The sequence below is a fragment of the Monopterus albus genome, unplaced genomic scaffold (assembly GCF_001952655.1).
Source record: "Monopterus albus unplaced genomic scaffold, M_albus_1.0 scaffold187.1, whole genome shotgun sequence".
NCBI classification, from domain to species: domain Eukaryota; kingdom Metazoa; phylum Chordata; class Actinopteri; order Synbranchiformes; family Synbranchidae; genus Monopterus; species Monopterus albus.
In genome coordinates this window covers 542,332-563,292 of record NW_018128067.1, presented here as the reverse complement: position 1 = coordinate 563,292, position 20,961 = coordinate 542,332, and the positions used below count along the sequence as shown (strand labels likewise).

The 20,961-nt window shown below is 43.4% G+C and overlaps 1 protein-coding gene across 6 annotated transcripts in view; it reads left to right on the top strand.

Annotated features, from left to right (window-relative positions):
• The window catches only part of myt1b (myelin transcription factor 1b), a 98,532-nt gene that overhangs the window by 47,631 nt on the left and 29,940 nt on the right, over window positions 1-20,961 (top strand). For 2 of the 6 annotated variants that reach the window (XM_020617249.1, XM_020617248.1), the window contains one exon: window positions 19,817-19,923. In XM_020617249.1, the coding sequence (XP_020472905.1) occupies window positions 19,817-19,923 (107 nt within the window). Of the gene's footprint in view, window positions 1-10,726; window positions 10,826-14,128; window positions 14,432-15,370; window positions 15,518-19,816; window positions 19,924-20,961 lie in introns of those variants that run through there. The other 4 variants (XM_020617250.1, XM_020617251.1, XM_020617253.1 and 1 more) reach the window with 4 other exon arrangements.

Genomic DNA, 20,961 nt, shown 5'->3' with positions numbered 1-20,961 from the left:
CCGCCAAGGTGAGAAGTTAAACATCTGTAATCTGGAGCCATATTTCTCAAACTATTAAGGATAAAACTTGCACCCCCCACTTGAAAATGTAAGAATTAAAGCTATTTATTAAATTTTTTACAACTTAAAATAGTTGGTTAGGAGTAGAGCAGACACACACCTTCAAACACCTTCTGAGTCATGTTTTACAAAACAAAATTGAGTGGGATTTTGATGAATAATAAATTAGCTGAAGTAAAATGTGTAATTCAGAATGAGGCTGTTTTGAATATCGCCTGCACTCACAGTGTGGTAGTGAAGTCTCCTTACCCTGACATGTTTACTGTACATAGGCTCAAAGTGCTTGATAAATGTTTTAGTCTTTGCCTCGACCAAATAACTTTGGCAGTTACTATTAGTGCAGGCTGCAAATGTGTTAATCTTTTAACCATCAGATACCAACACTTCTGTGCTCTTGTTTGAACTGTGGGATTTGCTTTGTTACTAATACGCCTCAGCTAATTTGGGAATTTGACTACTTGTGGTTTAACACATGGACCAGAATGATATTCCTGGCATTAGCACCTTGGTCAATATGGACCAGTAGACCTACGATCAATACTTTGTCAATATTTGTTTTTTAGCTCTACACGTGAATATTTGTTTTTTTGATCTACACTTGTGTGTGTGTGTGTGTGTGTGTGTGTGTGTGTGTGTCAGTGTGTGGACAGAGGGCTGCTTGCCAGCTGTGCAATCTGTTCAGTAATCTCAGGTCTGGTCTGTACACACTCTACAATCTGCTTTTTGTAAAACTACACACACACACACACACACACACACACACACACTCATATATATGTATATACTAAGCTAAAATTTGTTGAACATTATTTCTGAGCAGTCTTGAGTACTGTCTCTCTTAAAGTATTCCTCAAGAATATTAAAATCACTGCTACTTCCCAGCAGCTAACCCACTCTCTTCCTGATTCACAATAACCCTTATCAGCCCAATTTCCCCTCTCTCTTCCCTCGCCCATTTTAACACGATGCCCTGTTTGTTGTTTAAATGGAAGGGAGAGAAAATTGGCCACTTTTGCCATTCAGAAACTCCCGCAGCTGTCAGTAATCGCTACGCGAGTGTATATGTGTGTGCGTGCCGTGGTAATGTGCAGTTACCGCTGTAGGAGTGCGTGGGGCGGGGGCGTGGAGAGAGGGGTCATGGCGTGTGGTGGAAAAAGCGCTATTAGGAGAAAATGATAGGCCTGTCCCTGAAACTCCATTACACGCCAAACACTTAAAAGACTGGACCGGCTTCATTACAGGGCGACATGAATCATGCAGCACTCACACAAGCAACTGGCTCCTCTCTAACTCTTCCTCTGTGTCCCACACTCTCCCCCAGCACAGCCTTCTGTTTAAACTGGAGGATCGCCAGGAAAGGGGGATGGAGTGAGGGAGGGAGCAAAGTAAAGAGGAGCCGAAGAGGCTTCAGCGTTACCTAGGGCCAAGCCTGTTTGCCTTTGGTTTGACTAACAGGAGGGAAGAAGAGGAGACAAGTGGAAATATGATGAAATGAGGAGGAGGAGAGATGAAATAAGGAAAGGACAGAAGAAGAGAGGAGATTGCAGTTTGGAAGAGGAGTGTAGAGGCGATGTGAGGAGAGAAAATAAGGAAAGAAGAGGAGTGAAGAGTTGAGGAGCTAAGAGAGGAGCAGAGGGGGAGAAGAGAGAATAAGAGGAGAGAAGAGAAGATGAGAGGAAACATGAGGGGAGGAGAGAAAAGGAAAGGAAGTAGGAGGAGGAGTGACTTGCTGGGACATGCTGTAGTCTGATGGAGAAAGGATGGAAGTGTGACTTCAAGTGTTGTGTGTGTGTGTGTGTGTGTGTGCGTGCACTTACACTCATCATCACTGTGTCAGTCCCCTCTGTGACTGTACACACTTGGTTAAAGACAGCCTGTTAGCCTGTGTGTACATTGATGAGCATCGGTGATGTGTGAGTTTGTGTCTGTGAGATGTGCAAGTATCCATATATATGTACAGGCAGAGTGAGCATGTGTTTTTATTTGTGTGTGTGTGAAACAACCATTTGTGTGTGTGTGTGTGTGTGTGTGTGTGTGTGTGCACGCGCTCCTGAGCGTGTCGCAGCTTGCTGCCAGAGGGCTGAGGCAGCGAGCCAGACCCAGGGCACAGCATGACACTACGTCCCGATCTGTGTTGTGACTGCCTCAATTACCCATCAGCCTGACAGAGACAGAAAAAGAGAGACAGCGTGTGTGTAACTGCAGACAGGGGTGGATGATTCCTTATTTTTGTCTTTTATCTCCTGCAAACCAAAGCTCCCCAAATCTCCACTCATTTTTTGAGTGTGCACTTGTGTTCTCATCTGCCATTTCACAGGCACTTAAATCCAAAACTGCATATCACTGTGTCCTCCACAAACCTTCTATCTCCAGTTCTCTTTTTTAAATGTGCTGAATTACACAGATTCAGTGCAAAAAAAAAAAAGTCTGATTTTGTCCCAAACTCAGAGCAGACTGTTGTCGGGTCAAACCTTTAATTGAAAAGACGTTACGTTTTGCAGAAACTAAATTAATTGGAGCAAGTCGAGGGAAAAACTGGGTAGTTTACATGTATAGCAATAGCCTCCTATGGCTGAATAGATAGAAAACGGAGCACCATCTACAAAAAGTCAAATTTCTTCAACAGAAAATCTAAGCAGAAATACCTGATTTCTAAATTTCTATCCAACCCTGGCCCAAACCCTCAGGTACTGACGGGTCCTGTAGGGCTTGTTTCGGTTATCCACACTCTACCATAAAGCCACTTTGTCTATATCCCTCCCATCACCCTGGACATTTGAGAAGCTACCATTAGGACAAGTTGGTTTGACACTGAAGTGCTTGCTACAAAGCACACAGTCACACTGAAAACACAGAGGAGACAGCCACACATGCAGTCAGTCCCTAGAGCAGGATGAGCTACATTTTTCAAATACTTGAGAGGTAAGAGGTGCAGCTCACTGTGCAACACCTATAATTATTAACATTTTCTTTCTCACCATGGAACTGAAGTATGTCAGTGAAGGACTTGATGTTTTATTAAACTGTCCATAACACAGTCAGATGTGTTTCTGTGAACGAGTAAAACTACAACCCCAAATCAGAAAAAGTTGGGACAGTATGTAAAATCAAAATTAAAACTGGAAATAGTGATTTGGAGGAAAAGCATGTGAGTGCTGGACTGGCCTGCCTGCCTGCAGCCCTGACCTGTCCCAATAGAGAATGTGTAACAAAGACCCAGGACTGTTGTGGACCTTAAGACTTGTTTGCAGGAGGAATGGGACAAAATGACACCTGACACGTTTAAAATCACTTGGTGTCCTCTGTCCCTAAACGTCTTTTAAGTGTTGTGAAAAGAAACGGTAACATCACACCGTGGTAAATGCGTTACTGTCCCAACTTTTTTTGGAATGCGTTGCAGCATCAGAATAGAAGTGTGTTTATTTTAAACAAAGAATAAAGTTGATGAAGTATCACATCAAATAATGTGCTGCTGTGTTGTTTTCTATGTAATACAGGAAACAGATGATTTACACATCAATATTTAGAGTTTTAACTTTGATTTTACACATTGTCCCAACTTTTTCTGATTTGGGGTTGTAGTACACTGTGCCAGAGAAGAACATAGAAGAAGCCAGCATCAGCGAGCCTTGAATTGGGTTAGTTGGTTACTATGGATATCATACATATATGCAGCAGCTCTTGACAAACAGCCTTATTTAGAGGCTGACCTTGTTCAGTCCCTCCTTCACTGTCATAACATCACTCACACCCGGCCTATTCTGAACCTCCTCCCCAGCAACATAATGACATTTGCATACAGATGTCTCACTTGTGCTCATAATGCGTGCAATATATGCATGTGTGAGAGTGTGTATAGGGTGCGACTGTAATCAGCTGACATCTGAGTACAGGTTAGGGCTTGATGGCAAAGCAGCATGTGCAACCTTGTGAAAAAAATCCTCATTACGATCATTATCGCCATCATTATCACAAGCACAACAACTGCTTTGGCCTGGAAAAAATAACGCACACACACACACAGTAATGTAAGCCCTCTGAAGTAAAAGGGGGGCTGAGTTGGTCTGCGGCCCTGTCCCCACCCTCCCTCTTTCACTTCTTCTTCTTCTTCCTGTAGTGTTTTCTTCTCTTACCTCATGAAACAAGCCACCTACACTTTAGGACATCTGCTAAGCTGATTTTCTGGAGCTTAGCAGAACCACAGTGGTATCAAAGAGATTAGGTGAAACAACATCCAACTCTGGCTTTGTGCTGCGTTTCAATAACGCAGCGTTGTGCAATCTTGCACAAGTGTCTGTGCCTGCTTGCCTCTAGTGCGCTCTGGCCTGTGCACAAGCTTGCTGTGTATGTGCGTGGGCGTGTGCATTATGCTCGGTGTTACAGTGCCATAAGTCACAGAGCTGGTGTAATACAGTTGGATCTGGAGTGCGGGTGCTTCTTTGCGTACAAGGATTGGGAAAGTGCAACCAGAGAGCTGCTTCAGAGGAGCTCTCAGTCTTTGTTTCTGAGCCAAGCCCATTATCACTGGAGAAAAATCATTTCCAGAAAATAAACAGTTTGGCACTGCTGGAAATCCACTAAATGTTTGAGTTATTTTTTGCAGTGTGAGGCCTAACAATCATTTGCACTTAATGTGTTTATTCTATATATTTCTCTCACTTACCGCATTTGCATTTTTCTCGACAGAGCACGTGTGTTAATTAGTTTTTCTCCTGCCATACATTGGTAATGAATGGGTGCTTTATGAAGTGAAGTGACTGTATCTTACTGCATTATGCATGCATGATGGCTAACACTTAGTAACTATCCACACATGTAATTAAGTAGTGAAATGTAATAATGTCATTTATCCCTCTGGGTTTAGGGTCTGAATAATTGCTGCAGAGTCAGCTTACGGTGCAATATATTTTTGAGTGTGTATGTGTGAGACCATGAATGCATGCGTGCTTTTTTCCAACTGTGTGCGCGTGTGTATGTGTATGTGTGTCTGTGTGGAGATCAAGAGAAGGAGTTCTCATTTCTTTCCAGCAGCTTTCACTTTTTTGTGCTCACTAACTAGAAAAAAAAAGAGCAGAGTGAGAAGGGAGGAGAGAAGCAGAGGGGAGGGAAGGGCGAAAGAAGAAAAGAGAGCAAGCCAAAGAGCGTTTTTTTCAGTCTGATATTTTCCATAGTGACAGCTGGGCCCAGAAGCTCAGACCCTTTTCTTCTGGCACACAAAGCCCATTAAGTATGCCACTTGCTCAATGGCCCCCGCAGCCTCCAAATTGCTCTAAGCTCCTCCCTAAAGTGTGGCAGCCTTTGTCATTGTAATCAGGCCTTGTTTGTGAAGTGCTGCCTGTATTTACCGCTGCTCAGGGTGCATATTTGCCCAGCCTGCTGCTGCCGGGTGAGCGCAGGAGGGAGATAGGCGAGTGAGAATGAGAGAGAAAGGGGAGAGGACTGAAAGACGGGAAAGAGATAGAGGTGGAGAGCTGAAACAAAAAGGGACAGGAGGTGGGAATAGTTCCTGGCATGAATGGAGAGAGGATGGAAGGACGGGCGGGTCAAGTGTGGAGAGAAGGTGCAGAGAGTCAGGATGAAGAGAGGCAAGTGAAGAAATGGGCAGAGGGGAGACCTTAAAGTATTTGACTTGGCCACTTTGGAGGGTGACAGGGTCAGGGAGTTGACCTCAGCAGGGGGACAGAGCGTGGGGGCACAGGGGAGGAGTGTGAGACTGCTACAATGCTAGTGTAGACCCAGAGGAGGGGAGTGAAGGGAGAGCTTATTTACAACTCCCTCTGATGGCTTGAGGCCCTGCAGTGCACATTAAGAGGTTCACGCTTGTTGAAAAGTTAGAGAGAGAGAAAAAAGACTCCCACGGTGGGTCCATGTTGATTTGTTCAACTGACAGGCAAACTCACAGAGAGGTACAGCGGACAGACAGCGGACAGACAGAGGAGCAGATGACGCACAGGGGTGAAGTGATGTGATGCCTTTTGGCAGAGCTGACCCCGTTTCATGTGTCACCCTCGTGAAGGGGGCCCAAGCTGCGGATTGGGTCGGCAGAGGGGATCCCTAGAGATGACGGTCATCCAAAGTGGCATCCAGACCAAACTTTGTCTGTCCCTTGGCCTTTTCCTTTCATTTTGAGTGTGTGTGTACGCCCGCCTGTTTAACATTTATAACTCCCATAAAGGGAGAGTAAGGGAAAGTGTAATAAGTGAGTAATGAAGTGTTAAAAGGCAGCTGCATATTTTCATACACCATCAAAGCTGAGTATGTTAAAGCACAGGTTCACGGTTTTCCAGGTCTGTCATAAAGCAATATTCAAGTGCTCATGTAGTATATACAATAAAACCATTTTGGTGCTGTATTCATTCCTCCTGTTCATACTGGCCAGGGATGAGGGACAAAATCCAGATTGCCAGTTCCAAAGTTCAAAGCTAATTGAGTTTTCAGCATTTTGGGTTTTCCAGTAGGCATCTTCCAGCTTTACAGTATTTTCCCTCTTAGTGTTGCTACTTTTACACTCAGCAAGGAGAATCATGACAATCTGGGACTGTCTTATACTAAAAAAATTTAAGTTTGAGGTGAAACTATCAGATGATTAATAATCTAGTTGCCCTTTAGGATAATAATCAGCAACAAAAATGCTAAATTTACAGCCTCCATCTTCTTAAATGAGAGAATTTGCTGATTTTTTGGTCATATATTATTCTAAGCTAAACACCTTTAGATCATTTTTTTTAACTATTAGACTAATAGACTAAACTGCATAGAAAATAAGAATAATCAGCTGTAGGCCTGATTGAAAGATACTTGATTTGTTTACAATCTTACAATCTTGGTGTATTGCAACCAGATTCTGTGCAGTAGCAAATGAGTAGGTGAGTGACATATCAGGCCTTTAATCAAAGCAGTCAAATCAACAAACTTCCCAGAAAAATAAATGCTTGTACACACATCATGTCCCATCCACTAGCATGGAGGAGGCGGGAGTTATGGCCTTTACTGCAACCAGCCACCAGGGGGCGATCAGGTCACTGTGGCTTCACCTCCGGGAGCTGTCATGGCGTCCATGTTTATATGCAGTCAGTGGTTGTAACAAGTACATTTTAATTGTGTGTCTGCTCCTCAGGACACAAACTGCTTTTCATCGTCAAAGACGACAATAAAGTTGTATCGTATCATTTTTTTATGGTCAGAGCTTCTGAAGGCTCATGTGGCGTGTTTTTGCTGCCACGTTTTTACTGCAGAAATGAACCAGGGTGAAAATGTATCAAACAGCCAGGACGAGCTCACAGAAACAGAGCAACGCCTGTGAAATGTTAACTGTCTGATAAAATGATTCGAATCAGCTCTAGCAGCCTGATGGGAGAGAGTGTGGACACGTGTGGACAAGATACACTTATGTGGTTTTACAACAATTTCATGTTTCACTTCTACATGAGAAAAGGCTTCACTGATGAGAAGTGCGTTCTCATTGGATTAACGGGATCCCAGAGAAACGTGCAAAATGAGTATCAAAGTGTTTACTGTTCCTGTGCTTGAAAAATGTTTTTCTTATTAACAGATGGTGGAAAAATGCAATTACCCTGTACTCAGGGCCGTCCTATATCAGTGCAGTATATTAGAACCAAGCATTTGTTCCTCACCTCTTCCACTGGGAGCATGTCAGTAAGTGTGGAAGCATGTTTCAATGACCCTATGGGCAGATGAGTATTGTTTTAAAACTGACCTGAAAATCAAACAGGGAATGTTGGAGGGATGTTTAAATGAAGTAGATTTTTATTGAGGATCCCTCATCTGTATCGTAGTGGGTGAAGCTGCGTCTAATGGGAGTTGAAATGGGAATGATGACACTGCATGGATGTTGGAGAGAAGGACGGAGCAAGTCTGAGGGTGTGAAACTGAGACAGGAAGAGGGAGAGAGGGCAGTAAAGCCATTGTGTTATCACCCTGGTTGTTTCCACCAGTCTGGGAACAGGAGTCTGATATCAAATGTTCATTTGTGCGTGAGCCCGGGATCTGTGAAAGTGTGTCCAATACCAAGCTACACAGCTTCTAAAAAAGTTTTCTTTTTCTTCACACAAATCCCCAGAAGTGTGTGTCTACCCAAATTAAAAACAACTTCTACTTTCTTTGTTACTTCAAACACAATCTGCACATTTATTAAAGGGAAAAACTTTTCCCTTCCAGCGGAGCGGTGACCCTTTTGTCTCTCCACCAGCTCAGTCGAAAGTTGTTACCATTCAGGATGTTGAATAATGATAATGAAAGCGTAGGAGTGAGCATTTACGAGGACTTTTGAATAATGATGATGAAGAAGATGGAGTGAAATTTCCATTAATTACCTCATGAGGGTCATTTTCTCAACAAGGTCCTGTTTCCTGCTCTTCGGTGTGTGTGTGCATGCGTGCCTGCGTGTGTGTATTTGTCTAAACTTTATTGTCACCACTGTCTCCGAGACAGCTGGAGGCTATGTCAGAGTTCAGCTGCTTGTTATACAGAGTAGAGAATAAGAGGAGAGGGGGGTTGTGCATGTGTATTTGTGTGTGTGCATTTGTGTCAGTTCGTTTGCATACGCCTGTGAACGTGCAGCACGTATGTGTGTATGTGTTCAGTGTGTGTGTGTGTGGGGGGGTGAATAGTGGAGTTAATAGGCTAATGAGAACACCGTGCTCGGCAAGAATTCAAGAGGCTATCCGGCATCTTCAGATAAAAAACTTACCATGGCATTAGTGGAGAGCCGGCTATCCTCCTTAACAGACACATCGTCTTTGTCCATGCACACCAAACACCCGTCTGATAATCAGGGAATTCATTATACATGTGTGCTTCTTCTTCTTTTCTTTGTGTCATGAGAGCCGAGCAGAGATTAGTACTGTGTTTCTGAGAAACATATTCAGATTTTAAGAGTGCTCCAATGTGTAAGTAAGGTCAGTACTGTTGTTCAAGGTATACCAATGTCCTGCTTGAAAGGTTGGACAACTGTCTCAAAATATAAGATGCATCAGCTGGATTTAGTTTAACTGGGTTTAGTAGCACATTAATGCACATGTTTAGTTTAGTTAGATACTTAAAACAGGAAGTCAACCCAGTTTAGTTATTCAGCTATTCAAATTTATCATAGAGGATGAAGTCAGCTCTTTATCTTAGTTAATTTGGGTTTATGAGAGTGGATTAAGTTTAGTTTAACTTTAGTTTAACTTTAGTTTAGTTTAATTTAGTTGTGACTGTTCAAGCTTATAAAAGCAGACTTCACTTCAGTAGCAAACATTTATGCAGCTATTCAAACTTATGATGGAGAGGGAAGTTTATTGAGATTCAGTTCAGATTAGTAACACAATGATTCAAAGTCATAAAGGGGAAGTTAGTTTTGTTTTGTTCAGTTTAGTATAGCACACATTTATTCAGCCACGTAAGCTGCTTAGACCTTTAATGAAGAATCTGTGTAGCTGAGTTTAGCTGCTTTTAGTGTAGTTAATTACATTTACTGTATCAGCAGGTGAACTGAATGTAGTTGGGTTTAATTTAGTAGTGGCAATTCAGTTATTACTGAAGGTGATTCTCTAAGTTTAGTTTAGATTCGTTTCAGTTAGTTTAGTTTATGGTAGTTTTATTTAGCTTGGTTTAATAGCACACAGCTAGTTCAACTTATGGTGATGGGTTAAATGAACTGAGCTGACCTGAGTTGCTTTTAGTTTAATACCACACATTTACAAATATGCGTATCATAAATGCACCTTCCTGGTTGTTTGGTAATATGCAAGTTCACTGAACAGACAATAGAAAAAACTTATCTTTAAATGTGCATGGAATAAAATGAACTGAGGAAGAAAAGCGTTAACCTCCATTACATCTTGGAGAGATGGAGGGTGGGGGGTGGGGGGGTAATAGGAGCAAGCAATGGGAGAGCTCATTATCTGGCAGACCATCTGCTATTGGGAGGGATGATCTGTCTGTCTGTCCCAGACGCAGACACTCTGAATAGGCCCGGAGTTGGGCTGAAAATGTTCCTCCAACTTACCTAAATTAGCCGTACATCTGGTCACATGTGATGAAGGAGTGTGGGTGAAACCTCCAGTCATGTGGGAAACTTGTGTTAACATGAGCAGAGAGACTGAAAAATGTGCATATTGATTAGGTTAGACTGAAAGACTACAGAAACCTTATAAAGTATTGAAAGGTATTAGTGCTTAGTTTAACATCATTCTATTATTCCTATGTGGTCTGACAGTAGATCTGTCTTTGTATGGTGAATTCATGTTGTTTTCTTTCCCAACAGCTGCAGCTTTTCGGGGAGAAATTATTTGTGATATTCTTGTTTTTGGAGTTTGTCTTACTGAGGCACATTCAGGTCGAAGTATATACCTAAATATAGTGCACAACTTAGGAAGTGCTATGAGATGGCAGGCAGAACTGGGTGTGTATATTGTTTAAATGCTGTTGGAGCTCAGTGAGTGTGAGAAGTTGCCCGGCGCAGCAGATGCTCTTTGTTGCTGCTCGGTCTATTGTTGTTGAAAGCTGAGACTGACAGCCTGGGATTGGCTCTAGCTCCGGGCAGCAGGAGGACATACCCTCTTCCTATTGGCCGCTCAGGAATGTCAGTCAGCTCCTCGTCCCGCCCAGCAGCCCTCCCCGCACCCTGCCGGGGAAGTTGAACTAAAGTTTGAGCAACTTTATTGTGCAGGAGTAAACTTGCCAGCAGCACTTGGCGGTCGTTGCGGCGCTAAAGCGAGGCAGAGGAGCACCGCAAACATGAAGTTGTGTCGCACCTTTCTAGGTTCGTATTACTGACTTATTCTGACTTCACAGCAACAATTTTAAAGACGAACTTTGTGTTTCGGCATGTGCGTCTCTCAACAGTTAAGTGCAATATCATATAGTTGATCGCCTAATTGTCTTTTGCACTGACGCCGCTAAGCATAATTAGACACGCTACAGAGAAGAATTACACCGATTTACGTTTTCGAAAAGTTGTGTTCACAGGAGTCAGCAGCTTTATTTATGTCACAAAACCCTCGTCCCAGCGCAGGATTAAAAGAAGCATAGGCTATGTCTGATCACATCAGCTGTGACTTAAAAACTTCAACAAGCTGCAGACCTCATTCATTAGACACAAAGATTTCTAAATAAACGTATCTCCAGCCTGGGAATGAAAGTAAACTTCGACCCCCGTGGTAAAAACTGGCCAGACAAAGGACAGTTGATTCCCTAGGGGACTGTGTGGCCCCGGTACCGTGGGGACAATGCCAAGCTGCGGGCTTATTAAAAACTTTTTGTTGTGGTACTCTGTCGGCTTGTTCCATCTGTCGAGGGACTACAGGGGCCTCCCCCGGTCCCAACCTCAGCGCTCAGTCAGCTGCTGCCCCATGTAATATTTATACTGGCTGCCCGCACAATATAGCCACCATACAACTGCTGGAGTCTGGTGGAGTGACTTGCGCATTGAGGAGCTGCAGGCCTCTGTGCCATCTGCATCTGCACACAGACTTTGTAACAACAGGAAAAGGTTTTCCCAGATGCTGCTGCTGGTTTACTGCGACGTGTCCTTCAAAATAAAATGTGAAATAAATGTATTCAGATTTAATGGTAGTGACAACCCGGGCTGTTAAAAGTGAATTTTGTTTCTTTTCTTTTTGTTTTTTAAGTTTAACTTAGAAACAAACATCAATTCAAGCTAATAACGAGGTTTAGTTTAGATTATTTTAGCTTGGTTTGTAGCAGTTCAGGGTTCAGGCTATTTAAACTTACAATAAAGGGTCAATGGAGCAGAGTTGATTTGACTAGTTTAGTTTAGTGCCAAACAATTAATCTACACTATCCTTCAAAAGTAAAAGTAAAAAAAAACTTGAAATAAGTTCACTTTAATTTTAATTTGAGTAATTGTGACAATTCAGGCTAATAAATGTGAACTTTATTTTGTTTATTTCATCTTAACTAATCATTCAGTGGTGAAAAGTACATTTACTCAAATACTGTACTTATGTTCAGTTTAGTTTTAGTTGTACTTTACTTCACTGTATCCACTTCTACAGTTTCCTCCTTCGACTTCCTTACAGTTTAGAACAAAATATTGTACTTTTTACTCCACTACGTTTATTTGATAACTTTAGTTACTTTTCAGAATCAAGATTAACTGAACAAAACACTTTATTGAACAAGACTTTATTGATCTTCGGTGGGAAATTAGGTAAAGTACTTCAAATTCTAAGTAGCTCCACCTTCACCAGCTGAAGTATGCCATTCTACATTACGATTTCTTTTACTTTTGTTATTTTAAGTTAATTATTTAAACCCTTAATGAGGATAAGTTGAAGTCGTGTCTTTCAAAACAGAATGGAAAACAAACAAGCCAGGAAAATGCATGAAAAAATACATGAACTAAAATGACTTTGGGTAGTTTTGTGCAGGTCAGTAAAGTTAGCTGGCGCCTGCTCCGCGCTCAGGCTGGAGCCTTTGTTGCCTCCACAATGAGCCCTGCGCAGCCGGAGCTGTCCGCGGTTCTGAACGCGCACACACTCACGCTCAGCGCTGGGGAGCTGTCCGTAGTCCTGAAACCTCACCACAGGACATATAATAGCAATCTGAGCTGGCTCTATATGACAGTGTTGTGTTCAGTTACTGTCTATCTCCTCTATAATCTTCAGAGACGGACTCAGGCCGCCGCGGGCCTCTCAGCTCACCGCCACACCTGACCTATAGGCCCAGCTTTCCACACATGATCGGTCCCCACTGCTGGATCAGGGCCCGGGATTTTTCATATTTTCCCTCTTTTGTTTATTCGATTGTCAGTGCTGTTGTGTGTCCTCTCTCTCCGCACCCACAGTCTGAAATCATACTGATGCGGCGTGCACGGCCGGTGATTGATTTCAGCTCCAATGCATAACAATGGGATTGCACAAAAAGAGCCTGCTGCAAAGAGATAAGAATTTAATAGAATTTCTGAAAGCTGAAGGTTGGGCTTTTTGAATATTCCCTGCGTACGCGGCGTGGAGACAGCAGATAAAGGATGGCATTTGTGGGGACTATTCTCAAATGGCTTGTAATGAATGGTTGTCATTTCCACTAATGGTTTCAAAACAGCAAAGCAAAACCACGGTGTGAGCAACATTTGGGAGCGACTCCAAGACTAAGACTGACTGTTTGTTGTTTAGAGTAGCACTGACAGTCACCATTATTCTTTCAAATAGCCTGAGAAACTATCAGTAAATCTGTAACTGACAGCGATCGCTCTTCTTAAAACTCAGCAGGGCCTCAGAACAAATCTCACACGATTTGAACCTGATATTTTTTCAAAACAGTTTCTCTGTAGCGTGTTTTTTCTAGTGATAAATCAAATTGATATCCATCCCCTCACGTCCCCAGAGCATAAATAATTTTTGAGTAAAAGCTCCCTTGGAGACCCGCATCTCTGCCTATATGTCGTTAAAACCCCTGCTTCCATACGGGGGCATTATCAGATGCTGTCGGTGCACAGGGCGTACACAAACTCTGCATACAACTACTACATCAATTCCCAGCCCAAGAAAAAAAGATGTCCCCTGAATGAATTATTGGACGGTACCACCTTCCAGATTGTATGGGGGGGTTAAGGATTACAGCAGCCATAACCTCCATAATGCATTTACGAAACATCAAGAACTTGTCAGGGGTGAAGTGTAGAAAATATGGGTTCATTCTGCTGTCTAATATTGTGTTGAGCCCAGAGACGCAGAGATGCTACTGACTATGCACAGACAGTTTATAGTGTTAGAAATGTATGGAGAGGGAAGCAGGACGGGGAAAGGTGGGGAATACGTTCATATTTGGATAAACGTGTGCGCTGCATGTAGGGACGGGGCTGAAATCGAGTTTGTAGTTTGAAGCTGTCGGGTTTGTTGGCTTAGATGATGCAGCATATGTCCATTGAGTTAGTGTAGAGTAAAGGGTGGACCTCAAGCCCTGCCCATCCGATGTTGAAGGTTTTACTACAGCTTCCGTGATGTCATGGCAAAGGGCGGAGGGAGGAGATCGGGGGGAGGGCGGTGTGGAGAGGGGATGGAGGGGGTACAATGGCTCATGAGGGAAAGGTAAGTCAATATTACGTTTTTTTTTTCTCGCTGACAAAGGCAAATGAAGCCATGTTTTTGCTTACAAACAAGTAACATCTTAACGCCTGGATACGGAGCCGTGCGCCGGTACGCTGCGTAGGAGAGGCCGGCCGGAAGCCCTTCATTCGCTCTTACTCATTTTCACATCTGGACATTTGTAACGGGATAGATGATCGCTTTTTAAACATTTACTCGGGATATCTTTTTTTTGTCAAACTACTTGATTGTGAGCCGCAACTCTCGAAACACAGCAAGGACGCAGCGCCAAACCCCAACGGAAATATTGTTGAATACAGGTAAACAGACATCACCACGCCGCTTATGTTTTGACTGTAAACTGCACATTGGTTTAATATTTTAAATCTGGAAATCTGAGGCCTTTGTTGCATAACTTAGATAGGGATCCGCATCCTCTCACCATTTAAAGCATCACCGACAGCGCGAAATAACCGAAATTAGTGTTGTTTTTCCATCAGTATCTTTTCTAAATCTTGGAATATGAATAAAACTTACTCACATCTGCGATCTCTCAACAGTTCGACACGATTTGTTGGTCTAAAAAGTGTAGCTTGTCATTTATTTACATTTTCCAATGGATCACTGCTGGTGGCACTGCCAGGTGTGGAGATTGTTTTTCCGTCATATTATTCCTATTTACACTGACGCCTTATTAAGTAAGAACAGAACAACTATGGCGCTTTCTCAGAACCTCTGTGCTGCCTGTTTACCCACTTCCCTGTCACTCTGCCTCTGTTTGATAGTTCATCGGTGTGTGGGGGGAGGAGAACAGCGCACTGGGTCGAAGAACGGACTATATTATAATCCTCTGAATTCTCTTTTTGCGGACGGAGTCACCTGAAGTGTGCTCTCCACTTGTCCTCTAGTTTCACCTTCTGTATCTCCAGGAATACATTAGCCCATTTTACTGTACTGTCTCAGTTCCGGGACTACACTGCTGCCGCTTTTCTGTTTCTGGGTTGTGGCAGTGCCGTGTAATATCTGTCCATATAGAGTTCAGTACCAAATTGTGTTATCTTGCTTTGAACAGTGTGTGTGTGTGTGTGTGTGTGTGTGTGTGTGTGTGTGTGTGAGTGTGTGGATGTACGGACAGATGGATGGATGGAAGGACGGAGTATGTGTTTGAGAGAGAGGAGAGGGAGGGGTTGGCCATTTGATCCTCTGCAGCAAAAAAAACAGAGATGCTCTCTTCAAATGTCAGCCGCCTTCAGTGGTGCGCAGATAAAAAAAGTCCCCAGAAGCGCATTAGAAATAAACACCGGGTGTCGGGGAGGCAGGCTCGAGCTGCACATTTTGCCAGATTTTGAAGTGCCCCGCTTGTCGGATTCGCCCCGAGACAGCGCTGCGGTGCAGAATGTGAGCCTGTGCGTTGTTTTTCTTTACTATCCCCTCGCTTTGCTTAGATGGCCACGTAATGTGTGCGCACGGTCTGTCAAAGTACCTGCGTCCTAAGATGGAGGAAAGAGATGAGGGATGATGATACACAGTGTTATGTCACTGGCTCTTTAAGTTACTCTCCCTGCTAGAAGCCTATTAGACGGCTTAATATGGCTTCATCACCGAGGAGCGCTGCTCTGATGAGAAAGTTCAGCTGTTAGTTAATCGTTCAGGGTTGGAAGCAGGCTAGGCTAAATCCATCGAAACGCATACTCCCCAGTGCTCCTGCTAGAAAAGCATCCACCTATATAAACAGCAGGCTATAATGCATATTTTGTTTGTTTATTTTTTTAGGGAAAAGGTCTTTTAAATGACAACCTACATGCTTGTCTCCAAAGATAGTTGACTGATATTAATGGTGGAATTTCTGATCATATTTCACTGACTTTACCTGCTTAAAAGGTTAAGAACAGTGCTCTGTTTGGCTGTGAAGCCTCAAAACTGAGTCTGCAGTTGTAGTTGTGTTTAAAGGTCATCAACTATTTACCTGATGAAGCCTGTGGAAAGGCACAGAAGGAGCCTTTACTCTGAGTAAAGCTGCAAGTCTATTGTTGGGTTTACTGTAGAATGTAGGATTTAATGCATCATAGGCAGAAATGATAAAACACCTATTGTTTCTCTTCTGTTTACTTTTGCTGTCAAATGTAGCCTAGTTTCAGAGGATTACAGAATTAGGTTATTGGTGCCTTATGCTGTCAGTGGAGGCTGTAACAGTGGAGTATAGAGCTGCATATACAAGCCCGAATATGAAGTTGCTTCTGTTTTTCTTTTTGTTACCCTGATAGGAGGAAACCTCTCTATTTATAAAGGTCTGAACACTCCATGGCGAGGACAGCAGGTGTCGGAGGAGGGGGCGCAATAAACATGTTGGAGCAGCAGCTGGGGCCAAATTGCACCCTCGTCATTCAAAGCCTATCAAAAATCTAAGCAATACAAGCAGAGGTCAGGGTTGGCCAGGCCTTCAATGGAGAGGAGGCATTTAAAAGGAAAGCCTGGAAAGAATGAATTTCATGCCCTGCTTTAAAAAGGGAAATAAATACATTTTTTAAATTAATTAAAAAGGTAGATGAATGTGCATAAATTCTCAGATGGGCAGAGAGAAGAGTATGACATGCAAAAGTGAGCGTCCCACACTGCTGCCTAAGGCGTGGGCTTTCAGCTGCACAGGAACATACAGTTTGTGATCTGTTTTCTAAGCAGCGCTATTACATTTGTGTTGTTTCTCAGATGGTGAGGTCAGGGTGGCCCCCAGGGGAGCTCTGCCAAATACTGGTTACGGTTTTAAAATGGCACCGCCTTCCCTTCCACACCACCACCCGTAAACTCTCATCCTATAACTGACAGTCTTTCCTGTAACTGTGCTCTGTTTTCTTTGACCTTCAGGCTGGGATGTGGAAACTCGGGGGTTCTAAACCTCAAAATGAAGGCTTTTGACATAATTAGTGATATAAAACCATTTTTTTCTACATCATAAATCTGATTTTCACATCTGCCAGATAATCTGGGCACTCAGTTTGTTTTGTCCCATGACACAAAGAAACCAGGGAGGGAAACAACACTGTTCAGCTCCACAACTTTTGATTTCCAGCCCAGCTCTCTGTAATCACTATAAGTTATCTCTAAATCCTGCTCAACAGGACCAGGAGTGTACAGCCGGCCTTGGCTGTGTATGTACACTAATACTGTTACAGACAGTTCACCCTGGTATTTAATCTAACTATGGATTTAGGCCTCTTTTCTCCATTGTCTAGGTACAGAAAGCTGCAGGCCTGTAATGGTATTACTCAAGCCTAAACTTTGTTTTCTGGTCTAAAGGGGAAGATTTTAGTATTGTACAGTATTTTTTTTTTTTTAGAAATAAGGAAATATTGTGTAATCTTTGTTCCTCGGAAATTCAAGCTCTGATAAAAACACCAAATCCTGGCAGTAAAATTTGATTTTTTTTTTAAATCCATTTAATTTGTATTCATCTTTCTCCCCCTGAACCCCCCTCACCTCTGATTAACCAACCTCCCCGGTGAACAGCTAATTGTCTCGTACTCCTCCAGTTTTCACTGAAAAATAACGAGCCGCGAGTCTTTTAGGTGGGAATGAGCAGCATCTGCTCAAAGAATACGAGAGTGCGTATCCTGAGCAGACAAGGCTCAAATTAGTTTCATGTTTTTCATCAGTGAAGCATTCAGATGTTCAAGTTTTTCTTATTTATACAAAACAACAGTATAGAAATGTCAATTTAGTCACATTATGTGTGGTTTTTTAAGCCTCAGCAATCCCATATCTTACCCAGGTTCAGAATGTCCAGATGTATTTTCTCTGTGTGTAGCAGCAGCAGTGGCTCAGGACTGAACAAAGTGAGCAGAGACACTGACACATGGCCTGAGGCAACGTGTCCTAATAGAGTGCTGTTATATATTTGGCATTTAGGAAGGGCTCACAGCTCCTTGGCCCCCAAACTAACAAAGCAGGACAGACGCTCACCTCCCTTCACTATAAAAGAAGGGGAAAAGCAGAGAGAGAAAAGAAATAAATGAGAAATAAGTGAGCTTGTGTTCTTGTGTGCATGGAGACAGATCGCTGAGACAGAGACAGAGATGCAGACAAACAGTATTGCTGCTGTAATCACTTTTTGGCTGAAGGGGGGCGTGAAAGTTGATAAACAAGCATTTTGCAAAGAGTGCTGGCTGGGCTTCGGAGAGGTTTGCATGTAATGGGTAAAGTAGGGCTGGGCGTGGAGCTTGATGGAGGAGGGGAGGGGTGCGGGCGGAGGGTAGGGCCGGTCTGCTGCGGGACCCCTTGGATATGGACCGCATCCTTTTGTTGTCTCACCAGATTGGCACTGCTTTAAGTTTGCACTGAGTTTGTAGTGTGTGCGAACTTGCTGGCTGCACCATGGGTTCACATACAGGACAGTGTGTGCAGGGAAAAAGAACTCGGATCGTGTCTTTGAAAACAACAAAAAGAGAGGAGAAACATTAGAGATAATAGATCCAAGGAAATAAGATGGGCTGATGCACCTTGAACCCTGCAAAGGCCAGGTTTTATCCTGATGTTAATGTGAAAAGAGTCTTGTGGTTCCTTGCCTTTCAACCCTACTACAGGGTATTTGAATGAGCTATTGCTGCAGTCATTTCAAATTTGGAACATAATTCAGTTTATGGCAAAATGCAAATAATTTGAATATTTATTTTTGAATAGCGACGGTATGAATCGTAGCTGGTGAATGGTTACTGTTCCTGCTTCAGTTTACATTTTCAATAGTGTGGAATCAGAGTGTGCTGACCCAAACCTTGACTACAGATGGATAGTAACTCATACAGAAGAGAAGTCACTATAAACTCAAGGGCACCTCCTCTTTCACAGTGTTCTGCTACCTGCTGTAAAGGCACACAATCCATATAAAGATAAATGCTATGGGGTATATATATATGTACAGTATAACTGAAAAGGCAACAGATTTCACTGTAGCAGCTCAGCGGTGCATGAGAACAGAGAGCAGAGAGGGAGGAACTTCAGCTTGTTGTGGAGACCCTCAGATGAACTGTGTTAAAGCCGCACTAGTTAAAAAGTTCAGCCTTGGGCGTTGATAGAAGAATACTTTGCGCTCTCCCTGAGCTAGAAACTGATGAGAAAACAAATGTGACCACCTCAACTGTCACGATGACTTTTTGTTTTGATGTTAACAACGTCACCATTTGTGAGAGTAGCAAGAAAGGGATTTGCTTCTCCTGGGCAACCAGGAAGATGAGGAGAAGAGCTGTTACCTTGATAAAAAAAGGGTAGAGAGGGGGAAAAAGAACTGATTTATGTATGATTCATTATTTACTAACCATTCTTCACCCCATCCCACTTGCGCTGCCCATCCCCCTCCCACTTATATATATACACCCTGAAAAGCTGGATAAAAATGTGCAAATTTGATTGATCTTAATAGCAGACTGACAGGGACCCCAGCTGGGGCACTTAGCCATGACTGCACATGTGCTCTTAGTTAATAAAGGATTGTCTGCTGTATACTCAAATGCCCTGACCTTCCCTCAAAGTGGCACCCCCACCCTCCCCTTTCTTTCTTTATCCAAACCACTGCTCCATCCATTGGTGCTGATGCAGATGACTTCCTGCATCTTTTTTCCTTCTCTTTTGTTTCCCCAAAATCTTACACCCTCCCCCCTCTCCTCCCGTCCCCCTGCCTTGTCTCACCTCCTTGTTTCTTCTCTCTCTGGTGCTAGAAAATGAGTTTCGGGGCGAGCTGGTGAACCAGCGGTGGACGCGAGGCGAGAGGACCAGCAGCCGCTGTCAGGCCTCCCAGAGACTGCAGAGCCGTCGACCAATCATGGTGAGTGACAAGGCCCTGCAGCCCCTCCCCATCCCCCATCCCTCTTAACCACTCACCACACTTCCACACCCCTTCCAACCTGATTCTGCTTCCTGAGCATTTCCCCAATCCCTAACTCAGCGGGGAGAGTAAAAAAAGGGTGGAGGCAGAGGGAGGGGAGGATGGAGGAAAGAGAGGAGCTGTGTGTGTGTTGGGGAGGAGTGGGGGTGATGGTCACACTGGACAGAAAAACATGAATCAAACAGCACATCAAATCTCCCCCTCGGCCCTGCCCATCTTTTGCCTTAGCCCCGCTCTGCTTAGTTCAGTTTAGTTAAGCTCAGCATGGCACAGCTCAGCGTTTCCAGCTGCTGAGCTCACTTCACTTCACAGGGCTTTTTTCTGTTGAAACACAATAAAAAAAGAAACTCAAAAGGATGTCCTTGAGCTGCTCATACGTTTTGTCCACGATATTCTTCCGAATAAGCAGAATAGAAAAATTCTCTCTCCTCTTTTCCTTTCTGTTAGTCATCTGTGTTGTTCATTCTGTCTCGTACTGCAGTCTAAATCTTCTGACTCAGTTACCTTTTCAAGGTTACTTCTACATTCAGAAAACATCTGTTCTTTTCTTGTTGTGCATCACAACTGAGAGTGTAACACTCAACAAAGAGATGGAGGGATTGAGGGAAGATTTGAAAGAGAGGGGAAAGGGGTGGGGGTTCCCCTGGGTCTGGTAAAAGTAGTTTTGCTTCCCCCCAATGGCTCGGGTTCATCTGAAGAGATGTCTTTTATTGATTTGGTTTGATTTCTGCTGCTGAGGGAGCTGAGCAGAGAGAGGCGCCGGGTTCAAACACTACATCATGTGACCCCGTCCGTTTGGCCTGTCACACAACATTCTTATTATCTTTTTAGACTTGTAGTGAACTGAGGTGGGGATTAGAGCTGCAAAGATGTTCAGTTATGAACACTGAAACCACGTCAGGATGACACACACTGTAAATGACAAACCTCTGACAGCACACACACTCACATCTGACCCGTTCTGCAGTTACTCATGCT